Below are 12,589 nucleotides of genomic sequence, written 5' to 3' on the forward strand. Positions count from 1 at the left end.
ACTAGCTTGGCTCAGAGGCGGCACAGCCACTAACTTATCTGTACAGGAAAAGGAAACTTCAAAGAGAAAGCAGAACTCAAGGGTGGCTAATACAATAACAAAAAGGGGGCCTGAAACCCAGAACTTACTTTATTTGATTACTGGGAGTGGAGCTAACTCCCTGGATTGTAGAATGGGGTTTATAGGATTACCACAATAGATATTTAGATGTGTTGTATAAGCATGCAAACAAAGCCTGTTCTGAACTTCCTACTTCTGGAATAAGTATTTTAATGAGGGTGTCCTGGAATAATCAGGACACCCTCATTAAAATGCCAGAGGTTTTGGGGGCTGTGAGGGTCCTCTGAGCTAGGAGGAGGTGTGAGGAAACTTTATAGTGTAAATGTTTTCTTTCTTTAATTCTCTCTTCACTGTCAAATATTTCTATGGAAGGGTGAATGTTGGAACAAAAACTGGGCTGGCGGTAGGAAGATATAGAAGTCATCAGCAAAGAGCAAATGGCAGGGAAAAGTGCTAAAACAAGCTATGACCAGAACTACATGAAATGAAATGAAAAGCTGTTACAGGTGTTCAAATCATTTAATCATCAAACTGCAGAGTTGGAAAGGACCATGGGGTGATCGAGTCCAACTCCTTGCAATGCACGAATCTTTTTGCCCAACCATGACAGCAGAGCTTGTGGCTGATTAATTGATGCTGTAGCTTTACATTTCACTGCACTGTGAACTTTCATTTTCACTTTCTCCAGGTCTTCCCCATTTGGCCTGTCAGGCTACTTTGGCCAAGCCATGCCTAGCTGCCCTACACCTGCACTGCAAGGGGTTGGACTAGATGACTCCTGGGACCCCTTCCGACTCTACAATTCCATGATTCTATGATGTCAGCTGATTGTCTGGGCTTGCAGAGCGCTGTACTTTTACCCAGATGGTTTGATTTCAAACTGCATGGGCAAAACTAGGTCACCTGACAAGAGGGCAGGATAGGGGAGATAAGCACCCAGCTTGCTGGTCAGATCCTGCTGCCTGTCCTTGCTCTACAGCGAAATCACATGCTGGCTTGTTGAGAAAGGTAAGATGGCAAGTCACAAAGCAAGACTGTGACAAGAACGCATGCATGGGCAGGAGCCACAAGCCTGGCTGTCTACCAAGGACAAACAAAGGTTTGCGCTTGTCACTGATCCTGAACATCCTCCAAGTTGAGCAGAAGTGAGACAGCACCTCAGACATCATGCTGAACTTTGGAGGTAGGGAAAGTGCCAGTATCACTACTAGGATGAGCCTCGCACGTACTCAGTTTATTCATTTTTGTAAACAGGGAAAGGATGCTTGCAATGGAATTGGTAGAAAGTAAATTTTGATGAGCCCTGTATATGGAGTAGAATTAAATTCAAAATAAGCAATGGGATTTAAGTATCCACCAGCTTATGCTCTCAACAAAAGAACCAAGTCAAACAAAGCATTACAGTAAGTGCACAACAGGCAACTTTATCTTTGTTTTTTTTCTTGACTTAATTACAGGTGTGGACTGCCGATGTTCCTGGGGACAACAGTGTATGGGGAAGAGGATTTAACTCTTTTCTCCCCAGCTGTGATTCCAACACACACACACACACACACACACACACACACACACACACCAGTTATAAGGCTTAGAAACAAGTTTTCAGTGATGACAATGGAAGTGTTTTGTCCCTAAGTCTCCTACCTGCACAGGGGTACTTTTCAGTTGGAACACAGCTAGAAAGGAAGAGTTAAACAACTCCTCTCTGCGCTTTGTGGTCCCAATGGAAAAATTGTCCCCATGACTGTAATTAAATAAAGGAAAAAAAACACAGACAGCTAAGCAATTAAGCTAACTTCTGGTTTTGCCCTCAGCCAACAACAAATCAGAGCAGCAGACATGAGAATCTGAAAAGAGAGAGAAGAGAAATTCTGATTGCAAAAACATGGTTTGAGATGGCATGCTGAGTGTCACTAACAGGGAGAAGTAAAATTTTGTGGCCCTCTCTCCCTTGTGTGATTTCACATAATGCATGCCATAGGAACAGGTAAGGTTTTATTGGCCAAAGCATCAGTTTGAAAATAATGCCTTCAGATCCAAAAGCTCTTCCTCACCTCGTGGCTGTCTTTTAACAAAGCATTGGGAAACAAATCTCAAAAGGGGCAAAGCTTTCCAAATGCAAAGCCAGCAAAAAAGTGGAACAAAGCCAGCAAGAAACAGCAGAGAACTTGGCAGCTATATACTGAAGCTTCAAACATACCCTGTGGGTGGCCATGGGTGTTGGCTGTAAAGCTACAAGCAGACTCTGTTTAGTCCTGCAATTATACACAAGAAGTATATTAAACTGCTTTGAAACCATATAGCAATTTAGGAAAGACTAGCATAGCAGAAGCTGGGGTGCTAACTTCATGAATTCTCAGAAAAGTAAGTTATATGAATTGTTACGTTTCTTCATGCTTGGGCACAGAGCTTTTCTTAAATTTTGATCATGTATTTGTAAGGTGGTAGTGTTGCTGCTGGGCCCACCACAGATTAGTGGGTCCCAACCCACCAGCTGAAGACCAGACTATTACTGCTCCACTATGATGCCAGAGTTCTGGGGTTTTTTTGGATTGCTTGTGAACTTATGATATTTTTGTTCCTCATTTACCACCACACTCTTCCTACAAATTCTATAATTTAGTACTCTAAACTAAAACTGGTAAAAATAAATAAATACTGGCATGTTGCAACCCCTCATATTCTAGAAAGATCCCAATCTCTCCTGAAATCACAAATACTACAGGTCTGGCTTCCATAGATTTTTCTTAATTTCTACAAAAAAGAAAGCTGACACAAGGGAACACACTGTTGCAGTTAGTTTACAATTAGTTATTCTGTACCAATAATGGACCAAGACACTATAGCATCATCTGTGAACTGAAAAACACTTGTGGGGCGTGGAATTCATTCATTAGTGAGACTATTCCTCATTTGACTATGTGAATTTTAATGACTTTGTGAGCAGGCACAGTAGATTTTTGTTGTGGTTCAAACAGAAGTGACACCACCACTACCACCAAGATCTAATATATTAAATCTAGCAGGTAGTGTTGCATCAATCTCTCTAGATACCTGCTCAATATAAGTAATGACATAATAACTATTTCCTGTTATAACTAAATGCAATTTCTCCTTACCCAGGAAACAGATTTATTTATTTCAGACATGTACAGTCTTACCTTGGAATTCAAATAGCTTAGTTGCCAAACATTTTGGCTCCCAAACGATCAAAAACTGGAAGTGATTGTTCCAGTTTTCAAATGTTCTTTTGGAAGCTGAAGGTCTGGTGAGAAACTTCCTGCAGCCAACTGGAAGCCATGCCTTGGAAGTCGAACATTTGGGAAGTCAAATGGACTTCCGGAACAGATTCTGTTCAACTTCCAAGGTACATCTGTATATACTATTTAATCATCAGCATATCTTAGTGGAACATGTAAAAATAACGCACACAGAGAATCATACCTTTAGAAATAATTATGAAATCTAACTTTAACTCAAATGCTGCCTTAAAATGCCTGCTAAAACAAGAAAGTCTTTGCCATGCACCTGAATTTTGCAAGGTGGGTGCCTATTTAATCTGAGGTGGGCCTACTACACTGAATGCATGGCGCCTAACAAACAGTTGGACCTGATTAAGCAAGGAGGACCCAAAAGTAAAATGTGACTTCCACATGCATATTCCCTGCTGAATCAGAAACTGAAATGCCAATTGATACTGCGCACATAATTCTAGTCACCAATCACTACTCGCAGGAAGCATGTGGGAGGTCTGAAACTAGGCTTCACTCCCACAGACTAAATTACTAGTGCTGCCAAAGATGACAGTGATGATCATCTGATTGGCATACTCAAATCGCTGTTTGCGATTTCAGTCATTGAGTCTATATAAAAAATAATTTGAAGGTTTTAGAAACCTGTTACTCAAGCCCTACTCTAGACCAACAGTACTCACTAGAGTACTGTAAGTACATAAAATTCGCAGTTACCCAGGTAACTTGTTTCCTTTAAAATGAAAGAAGATTACATTAAAATTAGCAAAGATGCATCATTTGTTCAGGTGCATGTCAGTAAATGCTTTTGTCCAGGACTATGTACATGTTTATTACGTAGCAAATATTTGTCTAAAAATGTAATTATTTTATGTTTTAATTGTTCAGATACACCCTCTATCCGAGATTCTGATGGCAGAAAATTCCTCCCTCTTCCAGATCCAAAAGAAAACCAACCCTCTTCTAAAGCAGATGATTCAAATGCTAAGTTGGAACCCATTATTCTGAGGTGATATTGTGTAGAAGGACTGACAAAATTTCAACAGAAAGTGTCAAAGAAAAACAGCAAAAAATCTGGTTTATGAGTGATGTGGGTCAGTTACTCGTGGCTTCTGGGTAGAGAAACAAAATCCACTGGTGTGTTTCATTTAGCAAAATCCTTTCCAACTACGACTTTACGTGTATGGATTCACCTTCAAGTGAAGTGGTTTTGCACCAAGTAAGAAGGTTACAGAGGTCAGACGATAGAAGTGAGTAAATTAACAAGGCTGCCAGAGACATGCAACATAGTCCTTAGAATTACCTTGAATCAGGATATTTAGTAAGTGTGGCCAAGCTGCTGGTATACATGTGCCCACCCACATCAATATGTACCGGTGCATTGGATTTTGTGAGCTGGGCTGGCGTGGGGATGCCTTGATTGTTCAAAGGAGATGCAGGGGACCTAGTGATCAGAGGTCTTGACATATTGGGCCGACTGTCCTGTGAAAAGACACAAACACCATTAGGATTTTGAGTTTCTATTTTAGAAAAGCCAACAACACAGCTAAGTTCACATTTAAGACTGAATAAAACATCACCAGCACCAAACCTCAGTCTCCATCTTTAAATAAAGCTCAGGAAGTCAGTTAAACTTGAAATCTAGTTACATTGCAAGCTAGGGGGAAAAATAAATAAAGACTGTTCTTTGAACACACTCTATGGAAAAGCAGTATTTTCAAACTTCTGTTTAAAAATGAAAACTAGCTCATACTTCAGAGCTAGATTAAGTCACTAATAATGACAAAGATCAAAAAATGCAAAGGGAGAGGAGAGAAGCAGGATTTTGCTATGTCCCAAACCCACCTATGCGCTATGCAGTTAAAATAGGTAAATACAAACCCTCAGCTCTTCCATTCTGCCAACTCTTCTCTTGAATTTCCAATTCACATATCACGCAAACAGAAGAGGAAACACCTGGACTAGCCAACTGTTCATGTACTGTAAAACACGGGGCACCGAGAGCCTTTGAGAAAGACATTTTCCATGTAAATATTATACAAGTTGTGACAGATGCCCCTCTGCACCCAAAGAGGCTGCTATCCCCAGAGCAGCTTCCTGAAGAAATCTCCAAAAGGGAGCACCACAAGCAGATGCAGATGAAACAAACGCCTCAGTCAAACTGGAAATGCAATGTCAGTAAACTGCAAGCGCTAGCCCTGTGCAAAGAGTCAGGGTGGGGCAGAGCGAAGCAAAGCATTTTGCTGAAGCCAGCAAGGCAGACCAGTTTCAAAATTCTGGAATGTAAACAAAACAAAACCTGGGCACATTTCTAAGGCAACGGCACTTCCTCTTACCATATTCACTCAAGGATGTAGCTGGGATATACCAACTGAGGATACAGAATACTCCCCAGATTTTTTGTTTAGGGTTGTATGCATATTATCAGCAATAACCTGTGAGGACTCAACTAATCAGACAGGCATAGGGTTGCACTGTTAATCCCAATTACCCATCATAAAATGAGAACAACCCCACAGAGTTATTAGGATTATTGGGCCATTGGGATAAGCACTGTAAATCATTTTGCATATAAAGGGGCTAAGAGGCTGATAAAATTAGAATGAGCTTCTCCAGAGTATTTATACTTCTGCACAGTGGAGAACAAATATAATATTAAACCATTTCCATTTGTAGGAGGCCCAAACATTGTATTACCACATCATTTTAAAAGATGAATCTGTACCTGACCATTTAAAATATTCTTTCACTAAAACGGCTGGACATTATTCAATATTTGTGATGTCTGCTTAAGTCTGCCTGAACCATTTGGATCATTCACAGCAAAAAGAGGCAACTGCATATACTGTACTGGACAATGTAACTGAGCATACTAACGTATGCCTGACATAAGATAACACTTAAGTGAAAAAAATACTTAAATCTACTACATTCCTTCAAAACAGTAGCTCAAACTTAAAAAGAACAACATGAGAGATTTTTTAAATTGAAACTAGGTTTAAGGGTCAGAGTTGCAGAATGCATTCAAGCTTCTTGGATATTGGGCCCAGACAATTAGGTCCAAAGGACAGCAAACAGAGCAATAATGTAAGCAAAGAAAGGGAGTTAAGATGTGACTTCTATCATTGTTATTTGAAGAATGCTATGTTCTTAGGATTTGGAAAGGCTGGAAGCCCTACTTGGAGAACAACAAAAACAGGTCTACACATCCCACAACCACCTTGAGTGGGACGACTGTACATTCTTTTAACATAATGCTAGGAAAGAGAGAAGAAAATAAAATGTTTAGGAGATGGCTATAGATAAAATGAAGAGTTTGGGAATATAACAAATAATAGCTTTGTGGAGTATATGAAACATACTGTGGGTTGTGTCCAATGCTAGTCCTACGCAGAGTAGACCCATTGAAACTAATAGGCACAACTCATCAGTTCCATAAATTTTAATGGGTTTACTCTGAGTTGAATACAGCTCTGTATGATTTTCTTTATGATTTCCCCCCATATCTATTATAATTTGGAATACAATAGAGTCAAAAAGACTTTAAAGAAAATATTTTCATAAAGGAAATCTGGCATGTTCTAATGTATCATCTTCCTCAGGTTCCTTACTAGAACTTTAACAGCAGGTGTTAGTTCTGAAAAATGACTCTCTTTAAATACTGAAGGTCAGACACAAGTGGGAAAGTACAGTATATCCTATATTATAAAATCTAACCCAAGATTGTTCACTATAGGACATGAAACTGGACTCTCTACCTTTAATAAACAACACAACTTTAAAACATAGCTCACAACATTCAGGTTTACTATAAATCCTTACTAGAAAGCACTCCTTTCCCTGACAAATATGTCTGGCTGATATTTGTTGGGCTTATTTCACAGCAAGGGGGGGGGGACACCTGTGGCTCTTCAGATGCTATTGAACTAAAACTCCTGCCATCATCGACCATGCTGACTAGGGAAGATGGGAGCTGCAGCCTAACAACATCCAGAGAGCCACAGGTTCCCTGTCTCTGGCTTATAGCAAAGGAACAGGTGAGAGATCCCAATAATTGCATTGAACATGTACTATGAGCCACCTTTCTAAGCAGAACACTAAACCCTTCAAATGGGGGGGTGGAGAGAGAGAGAGACAGAGCCAAAGCAACACTCTCCTGAGGTGTACTGACAAATCATCCATTTAAGGTATCTGCCTCTCCTGATTTCATACTTCAGGAGTTGTAAGAGAAGGGGAGAGCCATGTGTCCAACAGAATGACAATCTCATCAATGATTTTGCCATTACTGGTAAGCAACATTTTGTATGAAGTCTGGAAAGGTTTTTCCATTAAAGTAGTACATGCAAATGCCCTTATCATGCTAGTGCAATATGCAAGACACATATCATTTTGCAAAAACAGAGACTGGATGAGTCTGGAATGAAATATGAATTAATGCATCTGAAATTTTATACATGGTGTCAGTTAATAGGAAAATGCATACTTTAGCAATGGCACTACTACAGAAATTCACAAACAGCACCTCACCTTGATTATCATTCCCAAAATTCTGAACGCTTTAAAATTATGCAATGCTTTCAATGAGGCCCAGTGTGCACATGCATCCTGGGAGTTCTGGTATGTGTTTTTTTAATGTGGATGCAACATTCATTCTGCACTTTTGTGACACTTTAAAATACTGTCCTAGCTGAACCTATTTCTCTTTCTTGCAATGTTTCTAAAATACCGTATATGTGCACATAAGTAGGTACTACAATTATTTGTCCAGCTTAAGAACACTACAAGTGATGCAATCTTGATCAAATCGACACACACACACACAAATATGTATAAATGTGTTCTCACAACTTAAAATACCTCAAATCCCATGCTGCACTGACCCTCAGGTAAATATGCAAATATACCTGACCAGATCCAGTGCTCTCATGCAGGTATTATGTAATGCATGCAGTTTCATCATTTCCCTGAATCTTCTAAGAGAAATCAATTCAATACTCAGTAATTTTAGCAGAAAGGTTTTGAGTTACTACTTTTCAGTTTATTTCAGTACCAACAAAGCCAAATATCTACCAACCAAAAAGTCTTTTCTCATACACAAATGTGTGTTTGTGACCTCAATTTTTCCTTTTCTACTGATGCTAGTTTCTTAAAACCCTTAATGCTCAAATGTTACCAACACTCATATACTACTATTTTGTATTGTGGTGTTTTGCTTTCCTTTTAAGTTTCAAATTAATTCTTACAACATTCCTGTGATACTTCAATATTATTATCCCCATATCACAGGTGTGTGTGAGAGAGACAGAGGGAAAACATGGGAGGAGCCTGATAGTCAAGGACCATCATCATTTATATTTTGGAAGCTAGAAACAGCAGGATTCTTATGAACGCTACAGAATAAAAATGAATTAAAACTTAATGGAAAGTAACTCCTTCACTTTCTGTAGGTTCGCATGATGCTAGAATCTGAGTCAATTGCTGTAACCATTTCTTCAATTGTTTCCTGTGTACCATGTATGAAATAGTTCTCTCCACTGCTACTACAAACACGAACTTATGAAATAACTCATTTTCAGGAATGAAGAACTCCAAATCACTGCAAATATGATGTCAAAATATGAACTGAATACATCTGTAGGAATGCAGAAAAACATTGCAATGGTCCTAGACAAATTCTCTCCCTATCCCTGTGTGTGAAAAGCTATTTTTTTTAAAACACAACAGAAGCAATCAGAAACAATTCCAAAACCATGTGATTGGCTTCAAATCAACTTGATTTATACATTTGCACTAACACTTATTTATACAAATTAACAACATGACTGTTCCTAACCAAACTGCAGCACAGCTGTTCCTACTAGAACAAAATGCACATGAAAAAGCTCTTCTTAAGAATCACTATACGTACAATACTTTCAATTATGTATGCACATTGAAACCTAAATATCCTGTGACAGGATATTGTATGCCATTCCTATAACTTAGAAAAAAATATCTATACATATAATTAAATAAATATATCTTCAACATGTTCCCTGAGATGTCAACAAAATATTTAAGAACTAACTATATATGATACTTCTCCCAGTCCTGCCCATAATCATTATGGAGTCTCTGGTACAATACTGCTGCAACCTGATACACTTACAGTATTTTTACATTCATATCCTGCTTGTAGACTTCCATAGACATCTGGCTAACTCCTGTGAGATACATGGGCCTTGGGTCTCATTCAGCAGGGCTCTTATAATGCTTTTGAATTTTACTTACTCACACTTTTTAAAGGCATAACATACAAAGTAGCACACCTCTGTACACAGACTCACACAATATTAGGATAACAACCATAACTTACTGCATGTAGTATGACAACACAGCTGGCACTCTAACTTTTGTGTTCTCTAATGTGGACATATATACGACTAGCAGCATATGTATTTTAAGATGACCATCCACTGATATTTTCTGTTTTGTAAATTTGTAATAAAATAACATCGATCAATGCCAACATCTTTTGAAAAGTTACTTTGGGAAATAATAGAAATGTGCCCAAATTTTCAGTCTCATACATTTGCAATGCCACATATGGGGAAATGCCGGGTGCACCCGCAACCCAGCAACCCCGGCCAGAATGGCTAATGATCAGAGATGATGGGAACTGTAGTGCAACAACCTCTCAAGGGCCACAAGTTACCCATCCCTGCGCTATATAGGAATTGTCAGGTGGTACAAAGTCATACCGTCCTCATTCTGAATCCCATGCCCACTCTAGCCATGCCAGATTCCAGAGATATGGAATGACACATCTTAAGCATGCATTCCATCAACAACAGTGAGATGTATGCTCCTATATGCATTCAAATGCTCATTCAAATGTGCATTCCAGTATTCAACAAGCCTGACTGATGCTTCTCATTTTCGTGCGCTGAGTGCAGCAAAAGAGGAACTTTCAGCCTTGTTGCAACAGGGTCAAATGTCCTTCTCCCACAAACACTTTCACGTCCTTTCAAATACCATTCCCCCAATTCCCCAATGAAAGGGTAGTTTTGTAGGACACGAAATAATTCAGGATATTTGATCCCCAAGTTTTGACACAGCTCCAGGAAACAATATTTGCGGGGGTGGGGTCAGAGAGCGAATACCTGATTGTTCTTGACTTGTGCCAAGGTAGTTCACTCTTCCAGGTTTTGACAAAAGTGATTGCTTTCTTTTGTCTGCACTTACGAAGAACAGAAGTACTGAATTATTTCTTTTGGAACTTGAGCGGCACATTCCCTTGGGATTGTTCCAGATCATCTACCTAACAGCAAGGAGAAGCTAACACCCATCGTAAAACTTTCGGAAGGCGCATTAGATGTTTATTCTCCCCGTGGCAATTTCACCCTCAGAAGTGAGAGAGAGAAAAAACACCACTGCCAATTGCCATCTTTGCTGAGAGAGCACAGATATAATTTCACCCTGGGAAAGTTGCAGGTTTGGACACTCTGGGGTGACAAGACACCTCACCTTTACAATCCAGTGGCTCTTTTGAATCAGAGTTTGGCCAGTGATATAAAAGCAACCCCTCCCCTTGAAACTGCCAGCTTTTTCTTTTATCAGCTTTAAAAAATATATGTATTCAAACATCTAAAATACTTAGAAATTCAGCACTATCATCTTGACATAATGCACCTATACTACAAAGGCATACTGTACTATACTACGGAGACATACATGTATGCTACAGAGACATAGTGTATTAACTAGTGAATAAAACTTGTGTTCTACAAGAATAGGTATCCTCCTGACCAACATTGCAAATGCTTCCGAATTACACAAGCCCATACATATGGTAGTGCAGGATTACGTGCGTCACACATTTATTAAAAGTATTTTTAACCTGCTCTTCAGCTCAAAAAGTACCGGCAACCCCTGTTTTGCATGCATTCAAAGAACATGCAACCTTGCATGTGTGGGTCATTTTTGGAACTGAAAGAAGGCACAATGGATGCTGGATGTAACAGGCAGGCATATGCGTGCTCTGCAGGAGCGCACAGTGACTTGTAACACAACCCCCATGCAAATCAGGTGTTGCCTGTACCTCAGACCAGCTCATAATGATCAGTAATAAGACCATCCCTACCCTCAGGCTCATAATTTTAAAAAAAAACAAAACAAAAAACCACAACACAAAAGGTTAAGGGATTGGGAGCAAGGCTGGAAAAGGCAAACAGACTAAGTACAGATGCATTTCTCTCCATTATGGAAAGAAACACCAGGGACCCCAAATGGATTTTGTGGGCTGGTGAGCTGCAGGTGAATCGTGGCCCCATGTCCGCCCCCCACTCCACAATCTATTAGCAAGAACTGCTGCTTATGCACATGTATTAACTTAGCCTAGCCTATCCCACAGGGCTGCTATTCCTAATATTTATTTGATTTCTTAGCTGCCCATCACTGTACAGTTTAAAAATAAATTACAGTTACAGGGAAAGGGAGAGGGTGGCTCCTATTGCTAAGATAAAAGGGTGGTAGGTAATGTACACAACTGAGAGTTCCTGAATGCAAAAGCAAGTTACAAATATGTCATTCACAATAGCCCCCTTGCTTTAATTGCAACATTTCATAGTCCTCCTAATCACAGCAAAATACCAAAACAAACAAACAGTTTGCCAACCCTGATAAATAAAAACAAGCAAAAAAGTACTCCCAAGTACGTATGTGCAGTTTCACAAATTTAGCGTTTGAACTACCAACTCTTGGCCTAGCCTACCTCCCAGGGCTGTGGTTAAGATAAAAAAGGGGGTAGGGAGAAGGGAAAGAAAAGGTACACAGCCTGGAGCTCCCAGGAGAAAAATCAAGATACAAAATGCACAACAAGTGGCAACAAATATGTGCAGTTTCACAGCTCTCAGCAAAACTCATGCACAAAACATTTTGCCAACTCTGATAAACAAACAGAACTACTACTGTGTTACGGTACAGTCCCTAGATGAATAGTAACCTTGCTGCAGCTGCAAAGTGTTTGCAGATTCATTTCACATTTTTGTTTATGCTGATTGTATATTAATAAATAACAGCCCAGTGATGACAAGCAGAATAGTAGTGACTGGGTGGAAAACAAAAAAAGCAGGGTGGGAATCACTACTTTTTTTGGTAGGAAGGAAGCCTCATTTATTTCAAGGAAATTGCTTTTGAGTAGACCATACCAAAATAAGCAAATTAGGTTTTACTCTGTAAAGGCAGCCCATTTGGGGGTGAAGAAAATATTGGGGACATGTATCTTCAGTATCTTCGTC

At 39.5% G+C, this 12,589-nt stretch overlaps 1 protein-coding gene across 9 annotated transcripts in view; it reads right to left on the minus strand.

Annotated features, from left to right (window-relative positions):
• The window catches only part of KCTD1 (potassium channel tetramerization domain containing 1), a 52,554-nt gene that overhangs the window by 22,193 nt on the left and 17,772 nt on the right, over window positions 1–12,589 (minus strand). For 4 of the 9 annotated variants that reach the window (XR_014222981.1, XM_082236084.1, XM_082236083.1 and 1 more), the window contains exon 2: window positions 4,615–4,793. Coding sequence is in view for 8 of the 9 variants with exons in the window: in XM_082236077.1 (XP_082092203.1) it covers window positions 4,615–4,793 (179 nt within the window). In the remaining variant the exon portion in view is untranslated. Of the gene's footprint in view, window positions 1–4,614; window positions 4,794–5,192; window positions 7,109–12,589 lie in introns of those variants that run through there. The other 5 variants (XM_082236081.1, XM_082236082.1, XM_082236080.1 and 2 more) reach the window with 3 other exon arrangements.

The sequence above is a fragment of the Podarcis vaucheri genome, assembly GCF_965113315.1.
Source record: "Podarcis vaucheri genome assembly, chromosome: 8".
NCBI lineage: Eukaryota > Metazoa > Chordata > Lepidosauria > Squamata > Lacertidae > Podarcis > Podarcis vaucheri.